The sequence below is a fragment of the Lissotriton helveticus genome, chromosome 6 (assembly GCF_964261635.1).
Source record: "Lissotriton helveticus chromosome 6, aLisHel1.1, whole genome shotgun sequence".
Classification (NCBI taxonomy): Eukaryota; Metazoa; Chordata; class Amphibia; order Caudata; family Salamandridae; genus Lissotriton; species Lissotriton helveticus.
Genome location: NC_136067.1, coordinates 1,093,366,445 through 1,093,394,396, shown reverse-complemented (window position 1 = coordinate 1,093,394,396; position 27,952 = coordinate 1,093,366,445). Strand labels below are relative to the sequence as shown.

The window sequence follows — 27,952 nt, the reverse complement described above, 5'->3', positions numbered from 1 at the left end:
ATCATCCCTGCGCGCCGGGGGGGAGGGCACCACGTGACTCCGCACTGACGTCGTCCACGTCCGTGACGTCAGCGAGAATACATACGTTCCACCCCGGCGCGCCTACGTCAGTTTTCTCCGGAGAACTTTTCCACGGCACAACGTGGAGCCATCACGAACAAAACTGTGAGAATACTGGAACAGTGTGCGAAAAAAAAAACAGCTAAACAGAAGGGAAGAAACAAATGGTGAGGAACATAACCATCCAGAATAGAGCCAGGTACTGAGGCACCCTGATCTGGAATGAAAGAACAGGGCACCCCTACTGGAAAGCAATCCTGCAAACAAATACAACATCCCTCCCCGGGGCAGAAGCATATGAAAAATACACAGCAGACCAAGAACTGTGCAGCCACTGCCGGGAACAGAAAGGGACACCAAGGTCATAACGGAGACCAATGACCATTCAACCTCAGACAACACCAGCAGGGAGAAAGCCTCTGGAAAGCCAAAGTCGAGACCAGCCAAGGCACCTCAACCCCAAGGGCTGCCAAGACAGAAGTGCAAGCAACAAAGGGAAGAAAAAGCACAAGCGAACCCCACACTGGAGATCAGGGTGCAGGGGCACAGAGTGCCTATAAAGTCAACGATGGAGCAACAACAAAGCGAGCATCCCCTGAAGGAGGGAGTAAGAAGGGCACTCGCAAAAGACAACCAACCGGAGGCAGGCGAGTGCAGAAGACCCAGAGGGCCCTCGCAGAACCGGGAGGAAGGGAAGGTCGTGAAGGACTCTGCAGCTAGAATCGTCTCTACCAGATACATCGTTACCAAAGGTAAGTAACTCATACATCTAATAGACTACTAGCCGCAGATTCCTTAATGTAGAATATATACCCTAGCCATACCCAAGGGGAAGGAGGGTCAGCGAGAGGACTTCTCCAGCACAGGCGAACCCAAGACCCCGACAGGGGACAAATCGCAGGGACAGGGAAAATAACCCAGTCCTCCCAGGGGAAGAGCCACAGGGACAGGGGAAGAGCCCAGTTCCCCCCCCCCCCCCCCCCCCCCCCCAAGCAGACTAAAACCTCAGTGTCGCGGAGAACACTGCCACACAGGGGATGTGTCACAAAGACAAGCGGCAGGCCCGCCCTCACCAGCAGGAGAAGGAAGGGCATTACGAAAGGAGGCCATGAGCCAATGTACAAGGGACCTCCACCGGAAGCCCCAGGTACAGGCAATACGAAAGGAGACCAGCAGCCAATGTACCAGGGACCTCCACCAAAGTCCCATGTACAAGTAAAGCAGCGGAGTACCGAGGAAGTAGAGCAACCCAGAGACTCCAAGGAGAGGAGCAGAAAAGAGGGCAAGAGCCCTCCACCGGGAACACACCCAGTGAAGAGGGCGGCCAAACTCATCACAGCTGGACGTCAACAGGCCAGACAGAACAGCGCCTCAGTGATAAGGCAGGTGGAAGAGGAAAAACATAGTCCCATAACGCTCCCGAAAAACCAGAAGCAGGGGAGCCAGGCCTCACTCCAAGGGCCCTGGCCGTGGACCAGAAGAACCGGCCGGCGCAGCTGGGTGCCAACCACCAACCAGCCGGAAAACAAGAAAAGAAACAAGTAGGACAAACCAAGTTGTCAACACAGGAAAATCACCCTTCTGGACACTAGACAGAGGAGCAGGCCAAACGGCAGACAAAAGGCAAAAACACTGCAGCACAACGCCGCAGCTGCCCAAGAAAACACACCAGTGGCATACAGCAACCCCAGGAAGGGCAAGGAACCCGCAAGGGGAAGTCCACACCTTTCAAGTGTAAGACAGGCCTATCCAATAGCTACAAATACACCATGTAGGGTAGGACACAGTCCAAGAAGTATGGGAACCACTCTTAGGGAAGAAATCCCGCATCAGAGACAAATTAGAAAACCTGCAGCAGAAACCACAAAAAGCTTCGTAAGCAGCCTAAAAGAACATTCTTTGCCAAAAGTGGCTGAACCAGCAGCCAACTGAAAAGGTAGACCAACTAAGGGTCCCGAGGGCACAGTATCCCTCACATGAAGTGTAACATTCACCTCAACACCAGATTCCAGGAGGAGTGGGATAACACCTCCCACTAAGACCCAGAGGATCAACAAAACCACCTACTGAGGAGGAGGAGGAGGAGGAGGATGGAGCCCCGCAAGAAGATGCTGAATAGCGGAGTCCACATGAGTGTTAAACAGAAGGACCCCGTCAAAGGGTAGATCAACCAGACGTGCCGTGTTATTTTCAGGAAACACAGCATCACGTAGCCAGGCATGGCAAGATAGAGCCACAGAAGTGACAATAGCACGGCTTAGAGCATCGGCAACATTCAAGGCTGCATGAAGAATAAATGCGCCCAACTCCCTACCATCCAACACATGGCTCAATAGGTCAGCATGGACACCCTCATGAGAGACAGGAGAACGAAGGGACTCCACAGAGTCCCACAGACTGGAAGTAGCCCTGGTCAATGCACACAAAGTGTTAAGCGCCCGCAAGGCAGCGCTAGAAGTAGCGAAGACACTACGCCCCCATGAATCCAACCACAGGGCCTCCTGAGACGGAGGAAACAACACCACAGGCAAACACGGAAAGGCATTCCGCAGAAGAGAGCCTTGAGTAGAAAGGTGGAAAGAAAGACAAACAGGGTCATGCGGAGCAGGGCGGTGACGATGCATAAGTGCCTGAGGCACTGGATCACCCGTGGTAGGGTGCCTCCCAAGCCCCCAATAGAGAATTGTGGATTGAGGCTTCAAAGGGAAGGAACAACTCCCGTCCACCAGAGCCCTGGTGAAGAACTTCCAAAAACTTGTCCGTAGGAAACGGAGTGACAGGTTCACCCATCAAGTAAAGGTTTGGGGACCCCCTCTAAGATAGTCAATTTTAGGCCAGGGAGCAGAGGGGAATAACAATCAAACACGTGAAACCAGCTCCCCCACGGCCTTTTACTTTTTCGGGATTTTCCTCCAATCAAATGGGCATAACCAAACAATAATAATACATCAATTTCACTTTGTCATTTCTTTTTATTGAAATTGTTTTTTCTCTTTTTTATAAGATAGTTGATTTCATATCATTAAAAACATTTTTTATAGCATTTCTTTACACAATACATTGTAATCATTGAAACATCATAATTCAAGAAATATTTGTCATTATTCGTACAAGAAGAACACCTACAACCAGGTAGAGAACTATACTCACACTCCACACATTCTCTCATTCACACACAATCAAAAACCTCATACATCTGGACACGTTAACATTCCTATTGTTGTTATACCCACCATCGTGGACTCAGCGAAATCCCTAGGCATCACACTGGACGCCAAGCTCAACACCGACGGCGGAGTCACGGCGCCGCGCGGAGGCGGCACCACGGGTTGCCCCAATGGAATCGGCGCCGGAGAGGCCGGTGGACCAGCCGGCGACGACCCTGAAGGGCCCGCCGGGGCCGGAGCCGCCGGCAGCGTCGGAGCAGGTGCACCCGAACCGCTCGGGCCCCCAGACGGGACCGACGGCCCCGCAGGCGCCGTAGGCCCCGCCGGAGGAGACATCGCCCTCATAGCCATGAGGAACTCCTCAATCTCCTCGCGCGACGCGCCTTCCCCAGGGACCGACGGGTATGGGGCAGTCGGCGACCCACGCGGGGCCGCGGGGGTGGGGCCACCCGAACCCCCGGCCGCATCACGCGGGCGTCGGGGGGAGTCGGGGGTACGATGACGACGCCCCGACTTCTTGTGTCGCTTACCTGATGAACCGGAGGAATGGTGGCGACTCCCGGAGCGCTCATGGCGGCTCCGCGATCGTTCCCTCGACCTCCGACCGGACCGGGACCGCTCTCGACGCGGGGCTGACACTCGGAGCTCGAGCAGCTTGCGGGACCGCTCCCGTCTAGCTTTACTAGTCAAGGCCCGGCAGTCGACGCAGGACTCCACGTCGTGGTCCGCGCCCAGACACCGGAGGCAGAGTCGATGGTGGTCGGTGACCGACATCATGCGGTCGCACCCGTCGCAACTCTTAAACCCGGGCATCCTACCGGCACCTGAAGAAAGAGTTAGAGTTAACAAAAACTTGGTCAAAAGACCGGAGTACTGCTCTTCGGATCTGCGCTAACTGGCGCGGAAAAAAGAAGAACTGACGTCAGCGCGCGGAGGCGGCGTCTATATACTCCAGCGACGTCATCACGGCGCACGACGCCGACGACGCGGAGCCGCAGGGGACGCCTGCAGACGACGCCTACCGACGCGCAGGGGTACTGCTACGCAAAAGTTTCCGGATCCAGACTGACGCCTGGGGATATTCTAAGGTAAGGAATCTAATACTAACCTGTTTCTTTCAGATATGCAGCAACACGTCAGCAAAGCCAAAAAAGCAGCTAATTTCCAAATCAACACACTGAGGAAAATCAAACCCTTCCTCCCGACTGAAGACTTCCAAACTGCTGTACAAGCGTTAGTCATCCCTCAAATCGACTACGGAATTGTGACCCTCAGCGGACTCCCGCTATCCACAACAGCACCCTTAAGAGCCTCCCTGAACGCTGCCGCAAGACTCATTACTGGCTCAAGAAAACATTCGCATATTTCCCCAGATTTCAAGTCCCTAAAATGGCTGCCTTTTGAAGCCAGAATACAACTAAAAATTGCAGTTATGACACACGCGGCCGTGCACCACAATGCACCCAACTACCTCGCTCAAAAATTGTCCATATCAGGAGGTCCGAGACCCCGTAGATTCAGGAAAGAGAAAACTTACAAGCGCTCCTTCTCAGGAATGGCACCCAGGATCTGGAATGCGCTCCCGCCTGAAACTAGGCGTATCTCCTCCGCTGCACTCTTCAAGAAAGAGGTGAAAACCATCCTTCTGGCCAAGATCTCCTGAACCCTATAGGTGCTCGATCTGCATTGCCTTGTATCAATGCTCACCTTGTCCTTTGGCACTATACCTCTACTTGATGGTGACACTACTGCGCTACTTTCTTCCTACCGACCAATATATGAGACACATTGGGTCACTGATTCACCCTCCCGATGCCCCCACTCAGTGTGCTCTCTATACTAAAACACTGGTATAAGCCTTCCACACACCCAAGGTGTACCTGAACACCTCTGTAATGGGATCAATGACTTGTGCCGTTATATTACCTGTTTACCTGACTGTATATTGATATGTTTTATGTATTTTATTATTATCCTTTCATGTTAGTGACTACTACACTGCTCCCATTACCTCTGTTCATTCCTACTGCCCCTACCCTGTCATTGTGAAGCGCTCTGATATCTGTAAGGATCTTGTTCGCGCTATATAAAACTTTGAATAAATAAATAAAGAAATAAATAAATAAATATCTGCTGTCCAATATGTATCCACTCTAATCAGTGGGATTTTCAAAGGACTTTGGTCAACGCGATTCGGTGGAAGGTAACAAAGGCAACACTAGCCTCCGTAGGGCGTCACGGAGGAGAAAGTAACTCCACCGTGGGCGACGCCTGCAGGCTGAACCGCCCGTCCCCATGTCCAGGAGGAGGCGGCCAGCCCTGGAATAGTGGGGGATCCACAGATGAATGAGGAACCGGAGGAGCCCCAGGAGGCGGACAGGCCTGGGGAAAAGCCATCCGCAGGCAAAGGAAAGAAAGGTTCGAGGACTCAGGCTGTGGGGACGGCGAGGAGCCCTCCCTACAAGATGCCGGTGAAAAGGCAACAATACGGCACCCTGTCTCCGGGGAAGAACACCCCGACAGATGGCCGACCTCTGGAGAAGAAGGGACGAATCCAGAAACCGATGCCGGCGCGGCTCTGAGGAGTCTGCCACTGGTGCTGGTTCGACCTCTGGTGAGGCAGCTGCCTGCTCAGAGGACAGAGGGGGACTCGGGGCCAAGCACCGAGTCCTCCTGCGGCGCCACAGGGACCCCCGCAGGGACGCCAGGCGCCGAAGAGGGGAGCCCGAAGGACCGCACCTCGATTACACCACCCTCCTATGACCTGGAGCTGGAAATTCCGGCACCAGGGCAGGAGCCGCCAGCTCCTCCACGTAAGGCCTCGCGCGAGGCAAGGGTTCCGCTGACGTCTCAGGAGGTGGAGGTGGAGGAAGGGTCAAAGAAGCCTACAGCGGGTAGGAAGGCAACAGACGGGGGCGCATGTCCCGGGGGGAGCAGGAGCCCACCGTGAAAGGAGGACAAGGCCTCGAAGACAAACTGAAGGACATATCAGCCGGCGAACCATGCAGTCGGGCCGCGTCGAAAAACGATGTCGCAGACGAAACCGGCGGTTCCATGCTTCCGTGGTAGGGGACAGACACTGGGCTGACACTGACCTGGACAAGCGCGCCGACAGCAACTTCAACCGGCGCTGCGGCCGTGACTTAGGCTTAAGGTACTGGCAGGCGTCGCAGCTCTCCGAGTCTTGGTGCTCACCCAGGCACCACATGCAAATGGGGTGAGGGTCAATCGCCGACATGGGACGCGCACAGGAGGTACCCGTCTTGAAGTCCGAAGGCATTCGCACAATGTTCCACTTAACCCCAAAGCATGTAAAAGAATAGAAGGCCCGAAAACAGGCCAGGACACAATTGGGATCTGTGTTGCACACGGAAAAGAGAAAAAACTGACGTAGGCACGCCGTGGTGGGACTTATGTATCCTCGCTGACGTCACGGACAACGTCAGGGCGGAGTCACGTGGTGCCCCCCCCCCCCCCCCGGCGCGCAGGGATGCTGTGGCAAAAAGTTTTCCAGATCCAGTCTCACGCCTGGGGATAATTCTACGTTAAGGAATCTGCGGCTAGTAGTCTCTAACAGATCTAGAGATGCACCATGTACAGTACCACTTACAGAATACAATTAGGCACAGACTGGTCTATGAAGTATATAAACATTACTTACTCAAAAAGGTCTCTGTTCAGTAATGCAGGCAAATCATACTCAACAGGAAGCTCGTAGCTATGCCACAAAATTGCTGACACACAGTGCAAATGAGATGGTGATGGCATTAAAAGGCCATACTCCCTGTTTGAACTATTCAGGCAACTGTTGTTGATTCTGCCACTTTGCTTCATTGCTGCAACTCTTGCAGAATCACTAACCCATTTCAACAAGGTCTGAATTCTAGAAAATAAACAAGCAAAATAGTAAAAGATCAATCATAATATATTAGGAACATATTTTAGAGGACAAAAAGCAGATGCTTAATCAAAGCCTTAGAAGCAAGAATGTTTACAATAGCTTTAAACATCCTTCAAAATCCATGACTAACAAACAATTGACAATAGTTAAAGCAGTAGGCATACACCCGAATTGTTTGACTCTGAGCCAAATAGGTTACCAAACACATTCTCTTCAATTTTTAATCATCTAAACAATTCCTATACTTAAATGCAGTTTCCCTAAGAACTATTGTCATTCATGATTACTCAAATTCTGAAATATGCAAAACATAATGGAAAACATCTAATGTGTAAGTCAAAAACAGCAGTGCTCTCTTCCATGTCGCAATACCTCACCTTGTCATCACATCATGTTTTCTGTCTAAAATGTCTAGCTGCACCTTGAAGTTGGATTTGTGCTGTAGCAAACAACTAAAATAAAATACAAATAAATAAAACCTTCTTGAGAATCTATGCAACCAAAGAAAAAGTATGAGGGGCACATGTGTGTTAATTTGTGTAATTTTTAAAGCCTAAGATGTTTTAAAGACTAAGATGTTTTGCATGGAAAATTCACTGTACTGGACACAAGAAAGTTAATGCTAGACATTTGTATGCTAGACTATGTGTTTAATTTGAATTGCTGCTCCTTTTTGAGTCAATGAATATATTTTCACAGATGTTAGGCAGTCTGTAATTAGTTACTCTGTTCTATAGTTCTTGTGTAGTGCATGGCTACCCGAAGGCCTCCTAGCTCTAGAACAGACATCGCATACCACCAGACCACAACAGAAGGGGGAGTTAATTACCAAATAACCAAGTTTTCAAGGCCTTACAGAAAGGGAGTTAATGGTATAATTGGCATAACTCTAGTGTTAAGGTGTTCCACTGTTTGAGGGCCATATAGGTCATTAAGCGGTCTCCCATATGGGACCTGAAAATCTTGGCAACGTTCATCAGGTGTGCCAAAGAGGATCTAAGAAGTCTACCAGGAATATATGTGGTGGCTAAAAGTCTTTAGCAATAGGGGTCTTTGTTGTGAAGTGCCCTGTGCATGATACACAAGGCCTTGAATTGCACTCACTGCTCGACTGGGAGCCAGTGTAATTCTACCAAAGCCTTTTTGGTGTAAAGGTGTTTCGGGATGTTGACGAGGAGATGAGCAGCAGCATTCTGGGCAACCTTTCTACCACATATCTGGGTGAACTGAGATGTAAGGCATTGCTGTAATCCAGGTGTGGTATTACAAGGGCCTGAACAGTCTTCTAGCTGGGAGGGGAAGAAGATTTGGGACCTTCCTCAACAGTCTCATAACACCAAAACGACTGGCAGCAAGCTTTTTTACTTGGTGGTCCCTTGTGAGGCTGCTGTCCAATCACATCCCAAGGCTCTTTATTGAGCTTTTTGGACTATGAAGACTATCCAAACAATTCGGCAGGGGAGTCAGTGTCTTATTACTGAAATTGTTACCAAATAGCATGACATCAGTTGTATTTTCATTAAGTTTTAGTTGGTAGTTAGCCATCCATCTGGCCACTTCCCGAAGACACTGGGACAACTGGAGGTGACTTGAGCTGGGGTCAGGGGAAATTGACATAACCACCTGTGTGTCATTGGCATAAGAGATCAATGACAACCAACGTGAATGCACAATTTCAGCCAGGGGGTACATATGAAGGTTAATTAGAGGGGGCTCAGGGAGGAACCCGGGGGCACCTCAGAGCTAAGAGGATGGCTATTGGAATAACAGGACTGATCTAATACCTGAAAGGTTTTGTTCTCCAAAGAGGTAAGCCATTTCAGTGCTCTGCCATTGATACTCACATTTGATATTCTCCGAATGAGTGTGGTGCAATCTACCACATCGAAGACTGCTCTACAATCTAAAAGAATAATTGCTGCAGAATCTCTTCGATCCAGTAGTAGCATTAGGTCTTCAACCACTGCCAGGAAAAAACTATTTCTGTGCTGTGGTCTGAACCCATTTTGATTGGGGTGGAAGACTTCATTGGCTTCAGGGAAGCCAAAGAGATATTTATTGACATGCTTTTCCAGGAGCTTGGTTGCTCCGGGTAACAGGGAGATCGGCCTGGAGTTGCCCAAACAAAGGAGTTAAAGGCTGGCCGTTTTTAATAGCGGTTTGACTACAGAATGCTTCCATTCCATTGATAGGGGACCTGTCCTCTGATGAGGAATAAATGTAACATATCTGTCAGGACAGAGCAATACTTTCAGATTCTTGACAGAGGATGCGGAGGGGGGAGGGCAGCAGATCTATGGGGGAACCAGATTTTAGTGCACTTAAAAGGTCAGTAAAAAGGCTAAAAAAAGAGAGATGGGGGAAGACCATATACCTACCTTCTAGTTGCTCTGAAGGAGGCTTTCTGGATGGAGAGTCAACCAGATTTGGCCTGTCAGAGAAGGAGGAGTACATGTCCATTATCTTCTTCTGGAAGAAGAATGCCAGGTTGTTGCTATGCTCTACAGGGGCTTCTGGAGTAGAGCTGGCTAGCTTAGGCTCCATGATCTCTTTAAAGATCGGAAAGATATCCTTCAGGGAATTGGAAGAATTTTTTATCTTTACGGAATAATAGGATACTTGAGAAGTTTTTGTTTCCGGCTGGTAATTCCTAATAGCTTTCTTGTATTAAAGTTTGCTAGCCTCATCATAGGACTTTATCCAACTTCTCTCTAATTGCTTGCACTACTTTTTGTTAGGTCATTAAATGAGCATTAAACCAGTGAGATTTGTTGCCTCATTGGGCACTCTTGCACCACCTTGTCGGTAACACATCATCTAGCAAACTAGTAATCCACTCATTGAACCTGCAGGTAGACAAGGTAATTTGGTCAGAGAAATCGGGTCTAGTTGAATAAAAGGCAGCTGGCTAATCCTTGGGGTTCAAGTTTAGGCCAGAGTCATTTCATTTGCATGGCCAGTAAAGTGGAAGTGGGTGGGTGGGGGGTTGTAGGTAAAAAGTGGTTTGACTAGGTTAAAGGTAGAGGGCTTTGCACCTGTATAATGGTGATGTTGCTAAACACTAGGCCAATAGTGTGTCTTTTCCTGTCGATGGGGTCCTCAACCAACTACATAAGCTGTAAGGAGACAAAGTCTTGTAAAAGATTCTTAGAGGAGCCATTGTTGATATCATCCCACATATATAATAAAGTCAGCAAGCAAGAATAAATTAGCCCTATTTATGGCCAGACCAGCAATTAGTTCTGTAGAAAATGAGCACATAGGCTCGGAGACCTATGCAGAAGGATTAAGGAGAGAATAAAAGTGGGATTAAGGTCATGGAAAATAGTAAACGCTCCCAATTTTGGGTATTAGGAGGTAAATACGAACACTTCAGTGTTTCCCATTTCATGATGGATATTCCGCCAACTCCCTTGCCCAACCAGGCTAACCTATTAATGAGGTAGCCTGGGGCAATGCTTGGACAACATCAGGGGAGGAGTCCTCATTTAGTAAAATTTCGGTGAGGAAAAGCACATATGGTGCTAACTCAACCAAGAAGCCAGGGAGTGACAACTGACCAAAAACATACACAAAGCTATTGGTTTAGGATTCATGCTAGGCTGACTCGGTCCAAGATGGGGAACACAGTCCGCAGCTTTTGCAGACTGATGTTGAGTGACTAAGATCGATAAGAGTGGGAGCAAGAGTCAATGCGTTTTGAAGCGTTGCAGTTAGTTAGTGGTATATATTACCTTGTTTTTTATGTGTGAGTGTGTAGGAAATAAGATCTGCTTCTTATGGTTACCCCCACTTTTTGCTTGATGAGATGCTGTTTTTGACTAGTCTGACTGGGATCCTGCTAATCAGAACCCCAGTCTATCTGCTTTCTCCTTAAACTAGTGTGTTCATTACCTAGGTACATCCCAGATTGGATACTGGTGAACCCTTGTCAGTCCCTAATATACGGTTCCCATGTTCCCAGGGCATGGGTATCCCAGAGGTCTCCCATGGGCTGAAGCATGCATTATGCCACCCAAGAGAGACCATTCAAAATGGAACTATAGGCCTGCAATTGCAGCCTGGGTAAGTTGGTGCATGCCCCACTTACTAAAGATATAGGGTTACTATATCTAAGGGTCACTGCACTTAAAGAACAAGTTACTTACCTTCGGTAACGATATATCTGTAAGAAACAGTAGTTAGTATTAGATTCCTTACCTTAGAATATCCCCAGGCGTCAGTCTGGATCCGGAAACTTTTGCGTAGCAGTACCCCTGCGCGTCCGTCGTCGGCGTCGTGATGACGTCAGTTCTTTGTACACAGCTTTTCCGCGCCAGAACACGCAGAGCCATGTGAGAACCAACACTGGTGCCATTTGAAACTAGGGCCCTGAAAGGGAAGTCCTTAACCCTAGGTATCAGTTCGCAGAACGGGGAGGATGGGTGGGGCGGTAAGGAATCTAATACTAACTACTGTTTCTTACAGATATATCGTTACCGAAGGTAAGTAACTTGTTCATCTGAAAGAAACAGGTTAGTATTAGATTCCTTACCTTAGAATAGATACCCCAGCAATACCAACCCCGGTGGTGGGTCTGCGAACCAATACAATCCTACACCAGAAAGTCCTGGAGGACCGAACGGCCAAAGAAGCCATCCCTCTGGACTTGACTGTCCAGGCAATAGTGCCTCGCAAAGGTGTGCAGCGAGGCCCACGTAGCCGCCTGGCAAATGTCCTGCAAAGGGACTCCCCGGCCCAGGGCAGTAGTAGCCGCCGTGGCCCGAGTGGAATGGGCTCTCAGCCCAACAGGAGGCTCCTTCCGAGCCAAAGAGTAGCACGCTTTGATGCACAGAACGACCCACCGAGAGATGGTCCGTTTATGTACCCCCCGTCCCTTCTTCGCACCCACGTAGCCAACAAACAGTTGGTCATCCACCCGGAACTGGCGTGTGCGTTCCATATAAAATCAAAGCGCACGTTTTGGGTCCAGACGATGGAGCCGCTCTTCATCCTTTGAAGGATGCGGAGGCGGGAAGAAGGAGGGGAGGGTGATGGACTGCCCGATGTGAAAAGCAGAGACTACTTTGGGCAGGAAAGAAGGTCTAGTTCGTAGAACCACCTTGTCTGGATGAATGGACAGGAAAGGAGGTTTGACAGAAAGAGCCTGGAGCTCACTCACTCTCCTGGCAGAGGTGATGGCAACCAGGAAGGCCGTCTTTAAAGTCAGGAGACGGAGAGGACAGGAATGAAGTGGCTCAAAGGGAGCACACATCAAGAAGGTCAGAACCAGGTTCAAGTCCCACTGAGGCATCACGAACGGAACAGGTGGATACATGTGCGTGATGCCCTTCAAGAATCTAGTTACAATAGGGGACTTGAACAAAGAAGGTTGATCAGGCAGCCTTAGAAAGGCCGAAAGGGCAGAAAGGTAGCCCTTGATAGTGCCCAGAGCAGAGCCCTGCTGGGCAAGAGAGAGAAGAAAGAGGAGAACCTCGGAAAGAGGGGCAGAGAGAGGGTCCACAGCCTTTGCTGTGCACCATGCCACAAATCTGTTCCACCGGCAGGCGTATACCGACTTTGTGGAGGGACGCCTGGCTGCCAGAATCACATCACAGACTTCAGGAGGCAAGTCAAATGGCCTCAACTGTCGCCGCTCAATCTCCACGCATGGAGGTGGAGACTGGACAGGTTCGGGTGGAGGACCGTCCCCTGCTGCTGCGACAGAAGGTCCTCCCGAAGGGGCAGGCAGATCGAGGGACCGACTGACATGCTGAGTAGGTCGGGATACCAGTACCTTCGAGCCCAGTCCGGAGCCACAAGGATAACTTGGGCCCGGTCACGCCTGATCTTCTTCAGCACTCGGGGCAGAAGTGGTATAGGCGGAAAGGCGTACAACAGACCGCAGCTCCACTCGCGCCGAAAGGCGTCGCCGTGCGAGTGCCGTCTTGGAAACTCCAACGCGCAGAACTGATGACATTGCGCGTTCTCTTCTGTGGCGAATAGATCTAACCAAGGCTCTCCCCATTGCAGAAAGAGGTCTTTCGCCACGTCCGAGTTCAGACGCCATTCGTGATCCACCGAGCACCGACGGCTGAGTTCGTCCGCCCTGGCGTTCAGAGAACCTGCCAGGTGTTGAACCGTCAGAGTCACGCCCTGACGTTCCAGCCATTGCCAGAGACGCAGAGCCTCCTGGCAAAGGGTCCACGACCCCACCCCGCCCTGCTTGTTGCAGTACCACATGGCGATGGTGTTGTCCGTGAACACCTGCACTACACTCCCGTTGACAAAGGGGAGGAATGCCTTCAGTGCTAGGCGAATCGCCCGCAGCTCCAACATGTTGATATGGAGCCGGGACTCCGCCGGAGACCAGATGCCTCTGATCTCCGCCTCTCCCAAGTGGCCTCCCCAGCCCTGGAGGGACGCGTCCGTCACAACTACGTGCTCCAGTTGGGGAAGGGAGAGGGATCTGCCTCTGACCCAATCGCGGTCCGTAAGCCACCACTGCAACTGTCTCGCAGCGCCCTCCGAGATCAGGACATGGTCGGATAGGTTGCCTTGATGCTGGGCCCACTGAAACTTCAGGTCCCACTGCAGAGCCCGCATCCGCCACCGGGCGTGATGCACCAGAAGGATGCAGGAAGCCATCCGCCCCAGCAGCCGCAGCGTCAACCTGACCGAAACCCGGGATAACGGCTGAAAGATGGGAATCAAAGCCTGTATATCCCGGACCCGCCGTTCCGGAGGATAAACCCGAAACTGCGCTGAGTCGAGAACCGCTCCGATGAAAAGGAGCTTTTGAGAGGGACACAGGTGTGATTTCGGCACATTGATGGAAAACCCCAGCTCGTGCAGGAGGTCTGCCGTCATCTGAAGGTGGTGGACGACTGTCTGGGGCGAGCCCGCCTTCAACAACCAGTCGTCGAGGTAGGGGAAGACTGAAACCCCTAACCGGCGCAGATGAGCTGCGACCACCGCCATCACTTTCGTGAACACCCGTGGGGCGCTGGTAAGGCCGAATGGGAGCACGATAAACTGAAAGTGCTCGTGGCCTACCGTGAACCGTAGGTAACGCCGGTGGGCCGGCAGGACGGGGATGTGAAAATACGCATCCTGCAAGTCCAACGCCACCATCCAGTCTTGCGGGTCTAGAGCAGCCAAGACCTGAGCCAAAGTCAACATCTTGAACTTCTCCTTCCGGAGGAAGCCGTTGACGTTCCGTAGATCCAAGATAGGACGCAGGCCCCCCTTGTCCTTCTTGGGTACCAGAAAGTAGTGGGAATAGCAACCACACTCTACTTCTGGCCCAGGAACGCGCTCGATGGCCCCCTTGGCCAAGAGGGCCGTAACTTCCTCCTGCAGAAGTGTCAAGTGGTCCCCCGACACACGGTGGTTCTGCGGTGGCATGGCTGGAGGAGTGGTCTCAAAGGGGAGGGAGTAGCCCCTTCGGACGAGCTGCAGCACCCACCTGTCCGATGTGATAGTGCGCCAGCGGGAGTGGTGATGGCGAACCCTGCCACCCACTGGCGTCACATGGGCCTGAAAGCACGGACTAGGAGGATTTGGAGGATTTGGAGGCTGATGCTGCGGGGGGAGGTGTGGTCTGACCTCGCCGTTGTCCCCGACCGCCTCCACGGCGGAATCCACGGCCGCCACCGCGTTGAGAAGTGTTCTGCGGTGCGTGGCTGGCAGCACGTGTGGGACCGCCCCTTCCTTGGCCACGAAAGGAGCGAAACGAACCCGTTTGCTGGCGCTGGGTCGAAAGACCCAAGGACTTGGCCGTGACCCTGGAGTCCTTGAAGCGCTCCAGCGCGTGGTCCGCCTTGTCGCCAAACAGGCGACTGCCATCGAACGGCATGTCCATCAAAGTATTTTGGACATCTGCTGAAAAATTGGCGGATCTCAGTCAGGCGTGGCGACGAATCGCCACCGTCGTGGACATCGCTCTGCCCAGCGAGTCGGTCGTATCAAGACCACACCTGATGGAATATCTTGCTGCATCTCGGCCTTCAATCATAGCCTTGCCGAGCTTTACCCGTACCTCCTGCGGGCATTCAGGCAGCAACTCCGCGACCGTATCCCACAGAGAGTGGGTGTAGCGGCCCAAGAGGCATGCGGTGTTGCAAGACCGCAGTCCCAAACTCAGGGACGAGAAGACCTTCTTACCATACTGGTCGTACCTCTTAGATTCCCGGTCGGGCGGGGCCGACGGGAATGCGGTCTGGGAAGTTGAGGCCTGGATCACCAGACTCTCAGGGGTGGGATGGGTGGACAGGAACTTGGGGTCGTCCGGACACGGACGGTGGCGTCTGGCCACGTTCCTATCAACAGGCGAACCTGAAGCGGGCCTGGACCACGTGCCCAAAAGAACGTCTGTCAAGGCTTCGTTGAACGGCAGCAGAGGCTCCTGCGGGCATGCCTGCGGTTTGAAGACCTCGGTGAGGATGTTAGGCCTCACGACCGCGACGGGGAGCTCAAGGTGTAAGGCCTTGGCAGCCCTCATCAACACCACTGAATAAGCAGCCCCAGCCTCCGAGGCCACAGTAGGAGGCGAGACAAAACCAGGGTTAGGAGAGTCGTCCAGACCACTGGCGTCACCCAAATCACCTGTCCAGTCCACGTCGTACTGACACTCGCGTGACAGAGGGTCCTCAGACCCCTCCCAACCCTCTCCGTATTCTACATCCTCCCCATATTCGGAGTCAACAATGTAGACCGGCTCCTCGGGGTCCACAGGCCCCATCGGCGTCGGACTCGGCGTCGGACGACGCCGGTCCGACTCCGCGTCCGGAGACGGAGAGGGAATGGGGGTGGCGCCGCCCGGAGCCGGCGCCGGAGCCCCGACGCCGGCCGGAGCCGGCGCCGCGCGGAGGCGGCACCATGGGTTGCCCCGATGGAATCGGCGCCGGAGAGGCCGGTGGACCAGCTGGCGTCGACCCTGAAGGGCCCAGCGGCGCCGGGGCCGGAGCCGCCGGCGGCGTCAGAGCCGGAGCACCCGACGGCGTCGGGGCAGGAGCACCCGAACCGCTCGGGCCCCCGGACGGGACCACCGGGCCCGCAGGCGCCGTAGGCCCTGTCGGAGGAGACAGTGCCCTCATGGCCATGAGGAACTCCTCTATCTCCTCGCGCGACGCGCCTTGCCCAGGGACCGTAGGGTATGGAGCAGGCCGCGCGGCGACCCACGCAGATCCGCATCGCGCGAGCGTCGGGGGGAGTCGGGGGTACGATGACGACGCCCCGACTTCTTGTGTTTCTTACCTGAGGAACCAGAGGAATGGTGACGACTTCCGGAGCGCTCGTGGCGGCTCCGCGACCGCTCCCTCGACCTCCGGCCGGACCGGGACCGCTCTCGACGCGGGGCCGACACCCGGAGCTCGAGCAGCTTGCGGGACCGCTCCCGTCTAGCCTTACTCGTCAAGGCCCGGCAATCGACGCAGGAGTCCACGTCGTGGTCCGGGCCCAGGCACCGGAGGCAGAGTCGGTGGTGGTCCGTGACCGACATCGTGCGGTCACACCCGTCACAATTCTTAAACCCGTGCATCCTACCGGCACCTTAGGAGTAGATAGTAATTCAAAAACTTTGGTCAAAAGACCGGAGTACTGCTCTTCGGATCTGCGCTAACTGGCGCGGAAAAAAGAAGAACTGACGTCAGCGCGCGGAGGCGGCGTCTATATACTCCAGCGACGTCATCACGGCGCACGACGCCGACGACGGACGCGGAGCCGCAGGGGACGCCTGCAGACGACGCCTACCGACGCGCAGGGGTACTGCTACGCAAAAGTTTCCGGATCCAGACTGACGCCTGGGGATATTCTAAGGTAAGGAATCTAATACTAACCTGTTTATTTCAGATTCCAATAACACACCCCAATAGCAGGCCTTTACAATCCGGAGCAAAAAGAACAATTGATGGACAGAATGCAAAACAATGTCATACATTCACCCTAGTACAAAGATCTGGGCCTAAAACCCTTCTTTTGTTTGCTCACTATGCCATTCCAGTTTGAACCCAGCCATATGCAAATCAGTCTTGACCATGTGCCCCATGGGAACAGTCCAGCCAGAACTGCCAAGCCAGGTCCTCCCTGGACTGGAAAAAAGCATCCTAGAACCGGTTTCAGGGTTTCACCCCTCAACAGCCAGGATAGCTTGACTCTAGTGGCATGGAGAGCACTGGACCCGAGATGACGTCTGAAGGGAGGCCAGGCACAAGAAATGCGCTATTGGCTAAATCGCTTTCATGACAAACTAATGTTTGCCACAAAGATGTTTCCCATCAAAGTGCGGATCTAACCAAAATGGCATAGATAATGCCTCAAAAAGCAGCTTAATATATATCCAGGTATGTTTGTAAATGATCACCATTGTGTTCACGGATCTGGCTATATTAGCGGTTTAAGACTAATTTTTAGAGTAGATTTTGTTGCTTCTTCAACATACTTTGTTAACTGATAGAGGGATCGTGCTAATGGTGGAGTAAATCCCAGTCAATGCTGAATTTCGTAAAGAATATGAGTGTACCTGGCCGATGTCACAATACCTGAAGCGAAAACATTCTTCCCCATTCTAGGAACTATAGGAAATGTATCAGGAGGATATATTGCCTTGTCTTTGTTAATGACACTTGGACCACAATGTTCTCTAGCCTAGGCTGTATTGTCAAAAACTTCATTAAGAGTCATCCTATCTGCAATCTGTCCATGCCGAGCTTTGTGATTAAAAGAGGTAACCTGAGCACCTATGAAACATTTTTGTTTACAGTTTAAATAGATGTTTGGTCAGCATTAGGTGGGCAAGAAGGCTTTTGGTACTCCCATGGTGGAAATGTGATAACTCAACTGGCACTTTGCAAGTCAACATATAACCTCACATACTGGAGTTCATGCTGAATAATAAGTCAACAGCTAAACTTTCATTTTTTTCTTTCCACTGATCTCAAAGGTTCGGGAAATTCAAATCTCAGTAACTCGTTCTGAAAAATAAGTCTGGTGCTCTTTTTGCAGTTAAAAAGATCATCACAGTTTCAATCATCTCAGGTAACTGAAAATGGTGCTGCTGCCTTTTTTCTTCTGTTTCTTCTGTGAAAGCGGTACCACAGGCGCAGCCGAAGTCGACAGTACTAATGCACAGTTCCGATTAGAAGCACAAGTTACTACTTGTGTAACAATATGTCTGTAAGAGACATTAGTTAGTGACAGATTCCTTACCTTAGAATATCCCCAGGCGTCAGACTGGATCCAGAATTTTTTGCGTAGCAGTACCCATGCGCGTCGATAGGCGTCGTACGCGGCTCCGCGTCCGTCGTCGGCGCCGTGATGACGTCATCGGAGTACTTAGCTGCCGTCTCCGCACGCTGATGTTAGTTCTTATACACAGCTTTTCCGCGCCAGAAACGCAGAGCCATGATAAAAACAAACACTGGTGCCATGAAACTAGGGCCCTGAAAGAGGATGACCTTAACCCTAGATATCGGTTCGCAGAACGGGGAGGATGGGTGGGTCGGTAAGGAATCTATCACTAATTAATGTCTCTTACAGATATATTGTTACACAAGTAGTAACTTGTGCATCTGGAAGAGACACGTTAGTGATAGATTTCTTACCTTAGAATAGATACCCCAGCAATACCAACCCCGGTGGTGGGTCTGCGAACCAATAATCACATCAGAAAGTCCTGGAGGACGGAACGGCCAAAGAAGCCATCCCTCCGGACTTGGCGGTCCAGGCAGTAGTGTCTTGCGAACGTGTGCAGCGAGGCCCACGTAGCTGCCTGACAAATGTCCTGCAAGGGGACTCCCCGGCCCAGGGCAGTAGTAGTCGGCGTGGCCCGAGTGGAATGGGCCCTCAACCCAACAGGAGGTTCCATTTTAGCCAAAGAGTAGCACGCCTAGATTCTCAACACGATCCACCGAGAGATAGTCCGTTTGTGCACCGACCGTCCCTTCTTAGCGCCCACATAACCAACAAAGAGTTGGTCATCCACCCAGAACTGGCTTGTGCAGATAGTATGAGAGCGCACGTTTTGGGTCCAGACAGTGGAGCCTCTCTTTCTCTTTCGAGGGATGCGGAGGCAGAAAGAATGTGGGCAAGGTGATGGACTGCCCAATGTGGAAGGCTGTGACTACCTTGGGCAGGAAAGAGGGTCTTGTCCGCACCACAACCTTGTCCGGATGGACAGAAAGGAAAGGAGGTCTAGAGGAAAGAGCCTTGAGCTCACTCACTCTCCCGGCAGAGGTGATGGCAACCAGGAAAGCAGTCTTAAGTGTAAGAAGACGGAGAGGACAGTTATGAAGCGGCTCAAAAGGAGCACACATCAGGTAAGTTAGAACCAGGTTCAAGTCCCACTGGGGCATCACGAAAGAAACAGGAGGGAACATATGAGTGATGCCCTTTAAGAATCTGTTAACAATCGGGGACTTGAACAAAGAAGGCTGATCAGGTAGCCTTAAGAAGGCAGAAAGGTAGCCCTTGATAGTGCCCAGAGCAGAGCCCTGCTGGGCAAGAGAAAGAAGGAAGAGGAGAACCTCAGAAAGGGGGGCAGAGAGTGGATCCACAGCCTTTGCTGTGCACCAAGCCACAAATCCGTTCCACCTGCAGGCGTATACCAACTTTGTGGAGGGACGCCTGGCTGCCAGAATCACATTACAAACTTCAGGAGGCAAGTCAAATGGCCTCAACTGTCGCCGCTCAATCTCCAAGCATGGAGGTGGAGACTGGACAGGTTCAGGTGGAGGACCGTCCCCTGCTGCTGCGACAGAATGTCCTCCTGAAGAGGCAGACGAATCGGGGGATCGACAGACATGCTGAGTAGCTCTGGATACCAATATCTTCGTGCCCAGTCCGGAGCCACAAGGATAACCTGGGCCCGGTCACGCCTGATCTTCTTCAGCACTCTGGGCAGAAGTGGTATAGGCGGAAAGGCGTACAATATACCGCAACTCCACTCGCGACGAAAAGAGTCTCAGAGCGAGTGCCGCCTTGGAAATTCCAATGCGCAGAACTGATGACATTGCGCATTCTCTTCTGTGGCGAATAGATCTAACCAAGGCTCTCCCCACTGCTGAAAGAGGCCTTGCGCCACGTCCGAGTTCAGACGCCATTCGTGATCCATCATGCACCGACGGCTGAGTTCGTCCGCCCTGGTGTTCAGGGAACCTGCCAGGTGTTGAACCACCAGGGTCACGTCCTGATGTTCCAGCCACTGCCAGAGGCGCAGAGCCTCCTGGAATAGGGTCCACGACCCCACCCCGCCCTGTTTGTTGCAGTACCACATGGCGGTGGTGTTGTCCGTGAACACCTGCACTACACTCCCCCGGACAGATGGGAGGAATGCCTTCAGTGCAAGCCGGATCGCCCGTAGCTCCAGAAGGTTGATGTGGAGCCGGGACTCCGCCGGAGACCAGAGGCCTCTGATCTCCGCCTCTCCCATGTGGCCTCCCCCCAGCCCTCCAGGGACGCGTCCGTCACAACTATGTGCTCCGGTTGGGGTAGGGAGAGGGATCTGCCGCTGACCCAATCGCGGTCTGTGAGCCACCACTGCAACTGTCTTGCAGTGCCCTCCGAGATCAAGACATGGGCGGACAAGTTGCCCTGATGCTGGGCCCACTGAAACTTCAGGTCCCACTGCAGAGCCCGCATCCGCCACCAGACGTGATGCACCAGAAGGATGCAGGAGGCCATCAGCCCCAGAAGCCGCAGCGTCAACCTGACCGAAACCCGGGATAAAGGCTGAAAGATCGGAATCAGAGCCTGAATATCCCGAACCCGCTGTTCGGGAGGATAAACCTGAAACTGCGCTGAGTGTAAAACCTCTCCGATGAAGAGGAGCTTCTGAGAGGGACACAGGTGCGACTTCGGCACATTGATGGAGAACCCCAGCAGGTGCAGGAGGTCGGCCGTAGTCCGGTGGTGGCTGACGACTGTCTGGGGCGAGCCCGCCTTCAACAACCAGTCGCCGAGGTAGGGGAAGACTGAAACCCCTAACCTGCGTAGATGAGCTGCGACCACCGGCATCACCTTCGTGAACACCCGTGGGGCGCTGGTAAGGCCGAAGGGGAGCATGGTAAACTGAAAGTGCTCGTGGCCTACCGTGAACCGCAGGTAACGCCGGTGGGCCGGCAGGACGGGGATGTGAAAATAAGCGTCCTGCAAGTCCAACGCTACCATCCAGTCTCCAGGGTCTAGGGCAGCTAAGACCTGAGCCAATGTCAGCATCTTGAACTTCTCCTTCCGGAGGAAGCCGTTGACGTTCCGTAGGTCTAAGGTAGGGCGTAGGCTCCCTTTGCCCTTCTTGGGTACGAGAAAGTAGTGAGAGTAACACCCTACTTCTGGCCCAGGAACGCGCTCTATGGCCCCCTTGGCCAAGAGGGCCGTAACTTCCTCCTATAGAAGTTTCAAGTGATCCCCCGACATGCGGTGGTACTGCGGTGGCATGGCTGGAGGGGATGCCTCGAAGGGGAGGGAGTAGCCACTTCGGACGATTTGCAGCACCCACCTGTCCGATGTGACAGTGCACCAGTGGTGGTGGTGATGGCGGACCCTGCCCCCCACTGGCGTCGCATGGGCCTGAAAGCACGGACTAGGAGGTTTTTGAGGCGGATGCTGCAGGGGCAGGTGTGGACTAGCCTCGCCGTTACAACCGACCGCCGCCATGGCGGTTTCCACGTCCGCCACCGCACTGGATGGTAGTCTGTGGCGCGTGGCTGGCAGGACGTGTGGGGGCGCCCCTTCCGTGGCCACGAAAGGGGCGAAAAGCAGCCGTTTGCTGGCGCGGGGCCGAGAGGCCCAAGGACTTGGCAGTAGCCCTGGAGTCCTTAAAGCGCTCGAGCGCATGGTCTGCTTTGTCGTCGAAGAGGCGATGGCCATCGAACGGCATGTCCATAAGTGTGTTTTGGACATCAGCCGAGAAGTTTGCAGACCTCAACCAGGCGTGGCGACGAATCGCCACCGTCGTTGCCATCGCTCTGCCTAGTGAGTCAGTAGTGTCCAGCCCACACCGGATGGAATAACGCGCCGCATCTCTACCCTCCAAAAGGGCTTGGCCGAGTTTAGCCAGGACCTCCACCGGGCCTTCTGGCAGCACGTCCGCGACCGTATCCCACAGAGAGTGGGTGTAGCGGCCCAAGAGGCATGCGGTGTTAACTGACAGCAATCCTAAACTCAGGGAGGAGAATACTTTCTTTCCGTATTGCTCGTACCTCTTGGATTCCCGGTTAGGGGGAGCCGACGGGAATGCGGTCTGGGAATTAGAGGCCTGGATGACCAGGCTCTCGGGGGTGGGGTGGGTAGACAGAAAACAAGGGTCGCCCGGAGCCGGAGGTGGCGCCTGGCCACGTTCCTATCCACAGGCTGACCTGTAGCGGGCTTGGACCAAGTGCCCAGAAGAACGTCTGATAAGGCCTCATTAAAGGGCAGCAGAGGCTCGGACGAGCTTGCCTGCGGTTTAAGGACCTCAGTGAGGCGGTTAGTCCTTACGGCCGCGAGGGGGAGCTCAAGGTCCAAGGCCTTGGCCGCCCTCATCAGCACCACGCTATAGGCAGCCCCCTCCTCCGTAGCCACGCTAGGAGGGGAAACAAAACCAGTGTCTGGCAAAGTGTCCAGCTCACAGAAGACTGATACTCACTGTAGGAGAGTAGGGTCTGCAATCCTATGATCACCCAGATTTTTGCTTTTTTGCTTCACTGGTTTACGACTTTACCTGGCTGTGGGCCTGCTAATCAGACCCACAGCCTAGCTGTTCTCTCTAATCCAAATTGTACCCAGGTACTGAATTGGCACTGGGCCCTCTCAAGTCCCTGTACCCAGGGCTGAGGTGCACCCAGAAGTCTCCCAGGGGCTGCAGCATGTATTATGCCACCCCTGGGCTGACTAACTAAATCAGACACAACTGGCTGCTTGACAGCTGGGGCAGAGTGGTGTACTCACCCTCTGCTGTAGATATAGTATTCCTATATCTAAACCTAAATGGACACACAGATCTCCTATCAGTCACTCCTATGGCAGGCCTTAACAATCCTGAAGGCAGAGTGCTTGGAATCGTGTGAGATGGTGCTCTGGCATGAGCTGAGCCTGTCTGCGGATTTCGGGATCCATCCCTTAGCCGTTTCCATGATATCGCATACCATATACTCTTAAGTACATTATAATCCTCGCGGTTATATGCCAACTCTGGTATCGCTTTATCAAAACATGTCGAGTAAGGTGTCATACGAATTGGAATACTAACCCCTCGCCAATTCTGGCGACGGGGTTAGCATTCCACCCTTCTAGAGGGACACGACATGTATGTAACCTATAACCCCGGTTAAAGTCCAACAGAGCCTTAGCTCCACAAAATGGATGCTGCCACCGAGACACAAGTCTGCCCTCCTGCTGCTGGGAGTCCTCCCAGCCCAGGAGGCAAGGACAAAGGGTTTCCTGCCAGGGGCGGTGCCAGCACCGTCCCAGACAGGATTTTGTGTATTCTAGGTAGGCAGGGCTTTAGAGGAAGGTGACTGCAAGTGGCACCCCGGTGCTCACTGTGCATAGGCCGGCTGGAACCAGTTCCAGGGGCACTCCAGCCCCTGGCCTGGGGAAAGCCCGCCAAAGGAGAGGGGTGTAACCACCCCCCTCCTAGTCCCACCCATAGGGCAGGACTTAGTCGCGTGCCAGCCCCTTTTTGCAGGATAAAGGTAGGAACTGGCCCCCTTCCAAATCAGATCATCTTTGAATCCTGAAACTACTTTCTTCAAGAAGGAACTCAAGACTCTTCTCAAGATTTCTCCCTTGTGACTAAGGAGTAGTCACCCTGCAGCAGCAGGCACCAACCAAGCATCGCGGTTTGTTGCCAGTCTCTCCTTCGGATCAAGACTGCTCCAGCACGACGAGAACCGGCTTCCCTGGCACCTCTGACCTCAACCTACATCATCAGCCCAGCTGTGATCCGTGGGTGCGACGAGACCTCGAGGGACCGGCCATCTTCAGAACTGCACGACGCTTGTCCAGCACGACTCCCGAGTGACCCTCGACTGAGTGCTTTGGGGTAAGAGAAGCCCCGACCCTGAGCAGCTCCAGCACCGAAGTTCAGCCCCCCTGCATCCACGAGATCTGCGTGGGGCCCTTCTGCTCTTTGCTGCCAACCGCGTTGTCCAGGTCGCTTGCCCGTTGGCTAGTGGCCCTTTCACGACGCTCCACGACGACAACTACTGCTGGTCTGGTTGCTCCAGACTAGCCCTTGCTCCCCTCCAAAAGAGGAGCACCCTGGACACTCCTGGTCCACCCAAGACGCCATTTTAGGTCCACCGCGTGGCCCTTGCATTTGCCAAGACTTGTTGCCCAATCCTGGGTCCAGCGACGTCGACAGCAAGTACCTTCGTGGGACAGCTCGCACCTCCATCCTGGTCGCCGACAACGCCTCCTGGTCCGAGAGACTGCAGAGCCCAGCAGCGCCCACTCACCTGGCTGAGGTGACTTCGTCCGGAGCCATCCTGGTGCCCACTCAAATCACTGGCTAGTGATTCAGAACTTGGTCCCCTCTGCTTACAGGTTTCTTCTTCCCTGATCCAGGCTTGGATCACTCCGAACTTTCTTCACTGGCCGCCTGCCAGCAACTCTTTCTTAAGGCTCCTGGATCTTCAACGAGGGTTTCCGACGCAACTTCAACCCTATGCAGCCGCAGCCCCTGGGCTAGGTAACCTGAGTACTCCGGTGCTCCAGCATAGTCCAACACCCTAAGTGTTCGGATCCACTCCCGTTTTTGATCCACCTAGTCGGGTTCGCCCGAGAACAGTAACTTTGCAACTGCTAGCCTCCATAGACTTTTTCCCGCCTTACGCGTGAGAGTTCCCACTCTGCACACGACGTCCACAGGCCTCCTGCATCTAATCCCAGTGTTTAGAATTGTAGGCCTAGCGATTCCTAAGTCTAGAAAAGTATTACTTACCTGCTAGCAAGTTTGCATTCCACTTACTGTGTATATGGTTTTTCGTGCCCCTAGGGCATTTGTGTAAATTGTGCGACTTAAAGTATTTTCGTAAGAGTTTTGTTGTGTGCTTAGCTCCCTGACTCATAAAGAGTTCAGGGTAGTCTTGTTATAAATAAATATCTGTTTATTTTCATAACAACTTGTGTGGTGTCCTTTCACTTGGTGTTCAAGGGGTAACGTGATGGTAAAACAGCTGGCTTAACAAACCCTCTAGAGTCTTAGCCTTAGACTGCTCGTATCCATGCTACTAGTATAGCTGGTCTATAAGGTTGACTTACAACCAATCATCAATAAGGGTTGTTTGGACTGATACATAGTGATCACTAGAATAGTGAGCACTGCATATCAGGCCAACTCCTCACACTCACGTGCCAGAGGGTCCTCAGACCCCTCCCAATCCCCCTCGTCACCCATCGCCTGGTACTCAGGCTCAAAGGATGGGGCCGGGCCGTAAAAGTAAAAATCTCCCATCGGCGTTGAGAGCGGCGCCGCTCCGAAGCCGGACCCGAATCGAGGGCAGGACCAGGGACGGCGTCGTACTGGGACGGCGCCGGGGGCGACACCCTTGGGGCCGGCGTCAGCGAGGTCGTGAGGTCGACCGGCGGCGACCCGGATCCGGATTCAGTGGGGCCCTGCGGCGTCGGGACGGAAGTCGCCGACGACGCCGGGGCCGACGCACCCGACCCGCGTGGGGACTCAGTCGGGACCGCTTGGCCCGAAGGCGACGCGGAACCCGACGGAGGAGCGAGTGACCTCATAGCCATGAGGAAGTCATCAATCTTCCCCGGCGTTGCGTTCTGCCCAGGGACCGGCGGGTATGGAGCAGGCCGCGACACCTGTGGCTTCGGTGGAGCCGCGTGGGCGGTGTCGCCCGAACCCCGGTCGCATCGTGCGAGCGTCGGGGGGAGTCAGAAGAGCGATGGTGCCTCTTCGACTTCTTGTGCCTCTTACCTGAGGACTTCGAGCCCGAAGACCGATGACGACTCCCGGAATTGTGGTGACTCCGGCCCTGCGACCGATCCCTTGACCTCCTTCCGGACCGGGACCTCGAGCGGCGCGGGGCAGACTGCCGAAGCTCGAGTCGCTTACGGGACCGATCCCGTCTAGCTTTAGACGTCAGGGCCCGGCGTGGTCCAGGCCTAGACAGTGCAGGCACCGGCGATGGGGGTCGGTAACCGACATCACTCGGCGCAGGTCTTGAACCCGGGCATCCCTACCAGCACCCTCGGAGTCGATAGACTTCGAAAATAGATCAAAAAGGATCGTAAAAAGTTAGTCAGAAATTGACTACGGTACAATTTTTTACGAATCTGCGCTTGCTGGCGCGGAAAAAAGAAGAATTGACGTCAGCGCGCGGAGGGGGCGTCTAAGTACTCCGACGACGTCATCACGGCGCCCACGACGGACACGGACGACACCTACCGATGCACATGGGTACTGCTACGCAAAAATTTCAGGATCCAGTCTGACGCCTGGGGATATTCTAAGGTAAGGAATCTATCACTAACGTGTCTCTTTCAGATACAGACAATGTAAGGGATTTTTAAGTACCGCTCCTTTAAGGAATACAAGAGAATAAAGGAGCCAGTTTATAAAGAGTTTAAAATTGCTTTATGAAAGGTGTGAGTTAGAGAGAGTCAGAAGGCTAAAATTGCTTATGTATAGTTGACTTTTTTTGTCTTACAAGATGTAGACATTTTTCTTTTTTTATAATGCATAGTTTTTACTCACTCATATTTAGAAAGATTTACCAGCAAGCACCTTTTTCTTAAAGATGAAAACAAGTTACTTACCTGTAACTTTGGTTCCCCAGTATTGGTAACTTTCATAGATTCCCATGCTTTGTATCATTCCCTGTCGTCGGAATGGGAGCTTCGGTTAAAAAAAAAAATACCATAGTAGGAAGCACAAAGTGAAAAAATAGGCCTAGGCCTCATCTCATTTTGTAGCTTATCCACCTCTTTTTGTAAAAGAGACCAAATTCTTGCAGTAGCCAATCAGAGTAGCCTCACCCCATAGAACCTTCCTGAGAGAGCCTCAGAGCCTCAGATTTTCGTAGCCGTTGTGAACAGCAACATCATTGGATAATAATGCTGAGTTTTACCAGGGGAGGAGGGTGGCGCATGGGAATCTATGAAAGTTACCAATACTGGGGAACCAAAGTTACAGGTAAGTAACTTGTTTTCTTGCCCCAGTATTGGAACTTTCATAGATTCCCATGCTTTGTATCAGAATAGCCAGCAGTAAAGAGAAAAGCATATTTTGTAATATATATATCTGTAAATATCGTACGTAATCCTGATAAGAAAAAACAGAACAACAACAAGTAATCCAAAATATGCAATATAGGAAGGCAGGATAGTAAGGAAAGCTCACCGACTTATTGGAAAAGGTTCCTCAAGACCGCCTGGCCCACTGCCGCATCCTCTTTCACAGAAGAATCCAAGCAGTATGGGCGAGTGAAGGTGTGGACACTGCTCCATGTCGCTGCTCTACATATGTCCTTGATCCGGACACCTGAGAAGAGAGCCACCGATGAAGCCATGGATCTCGTAGAATGAGCACGAACTGCTCGCTGAAGAGGTTTCCCCGCTTCTCGATGGCAAAACTGGATTGCGCTGGATATCCAGCGGGAAATGCAGGGTTTAGAAATTGGACAACCCTTACGTGGAGCACTGTATTAACAAAAAGCTGGGAAGATTTCCTGAACAGTCCTGTGCGCTCCAAGTAGAACTTGAGACATCTATGAATGTCCAAAGAATGCAGAGCCCTCTCTGCTGGCGTGGAGGGCCGCGGGAAGAAGGACTTTAAGATCACCGGCTCATTCAGATGAAATTCTGAGGGGACTTTAGGAATAAATTTAGGATTTGTTCGTAGGATGAG

The 27,952-nt window shown here is 52.7% G+C and overlaps 1 protein-coding gene across 4 annotated transcripts in view; it reads right to left on the bottom strand.

The window, feature by feature from the left end:
• BIRC6 (baculoviral IAP repeat containing 6) overlaps window positions 1-27,952 on the bottom strand; it is a 2,208,279-nt gene that overhangs the window by 614,101 nt on the left and 1,566,226 nt on the right. For all 4 annotated transcript variants that reach the window (XM_078648748.1, XM_078648749.1, XM_078648751.1 and 1 more), the window contains one exon: window positions 6,889-7,110. In XM_078648748.1, coding sequence (XP_078504874.1) covers window positions 6,889-7,110 — 222 coding nt within the window. The remainder of the gene's footprint in view (window positions 1-6,888; window positions 7,111-27,952) is intronic.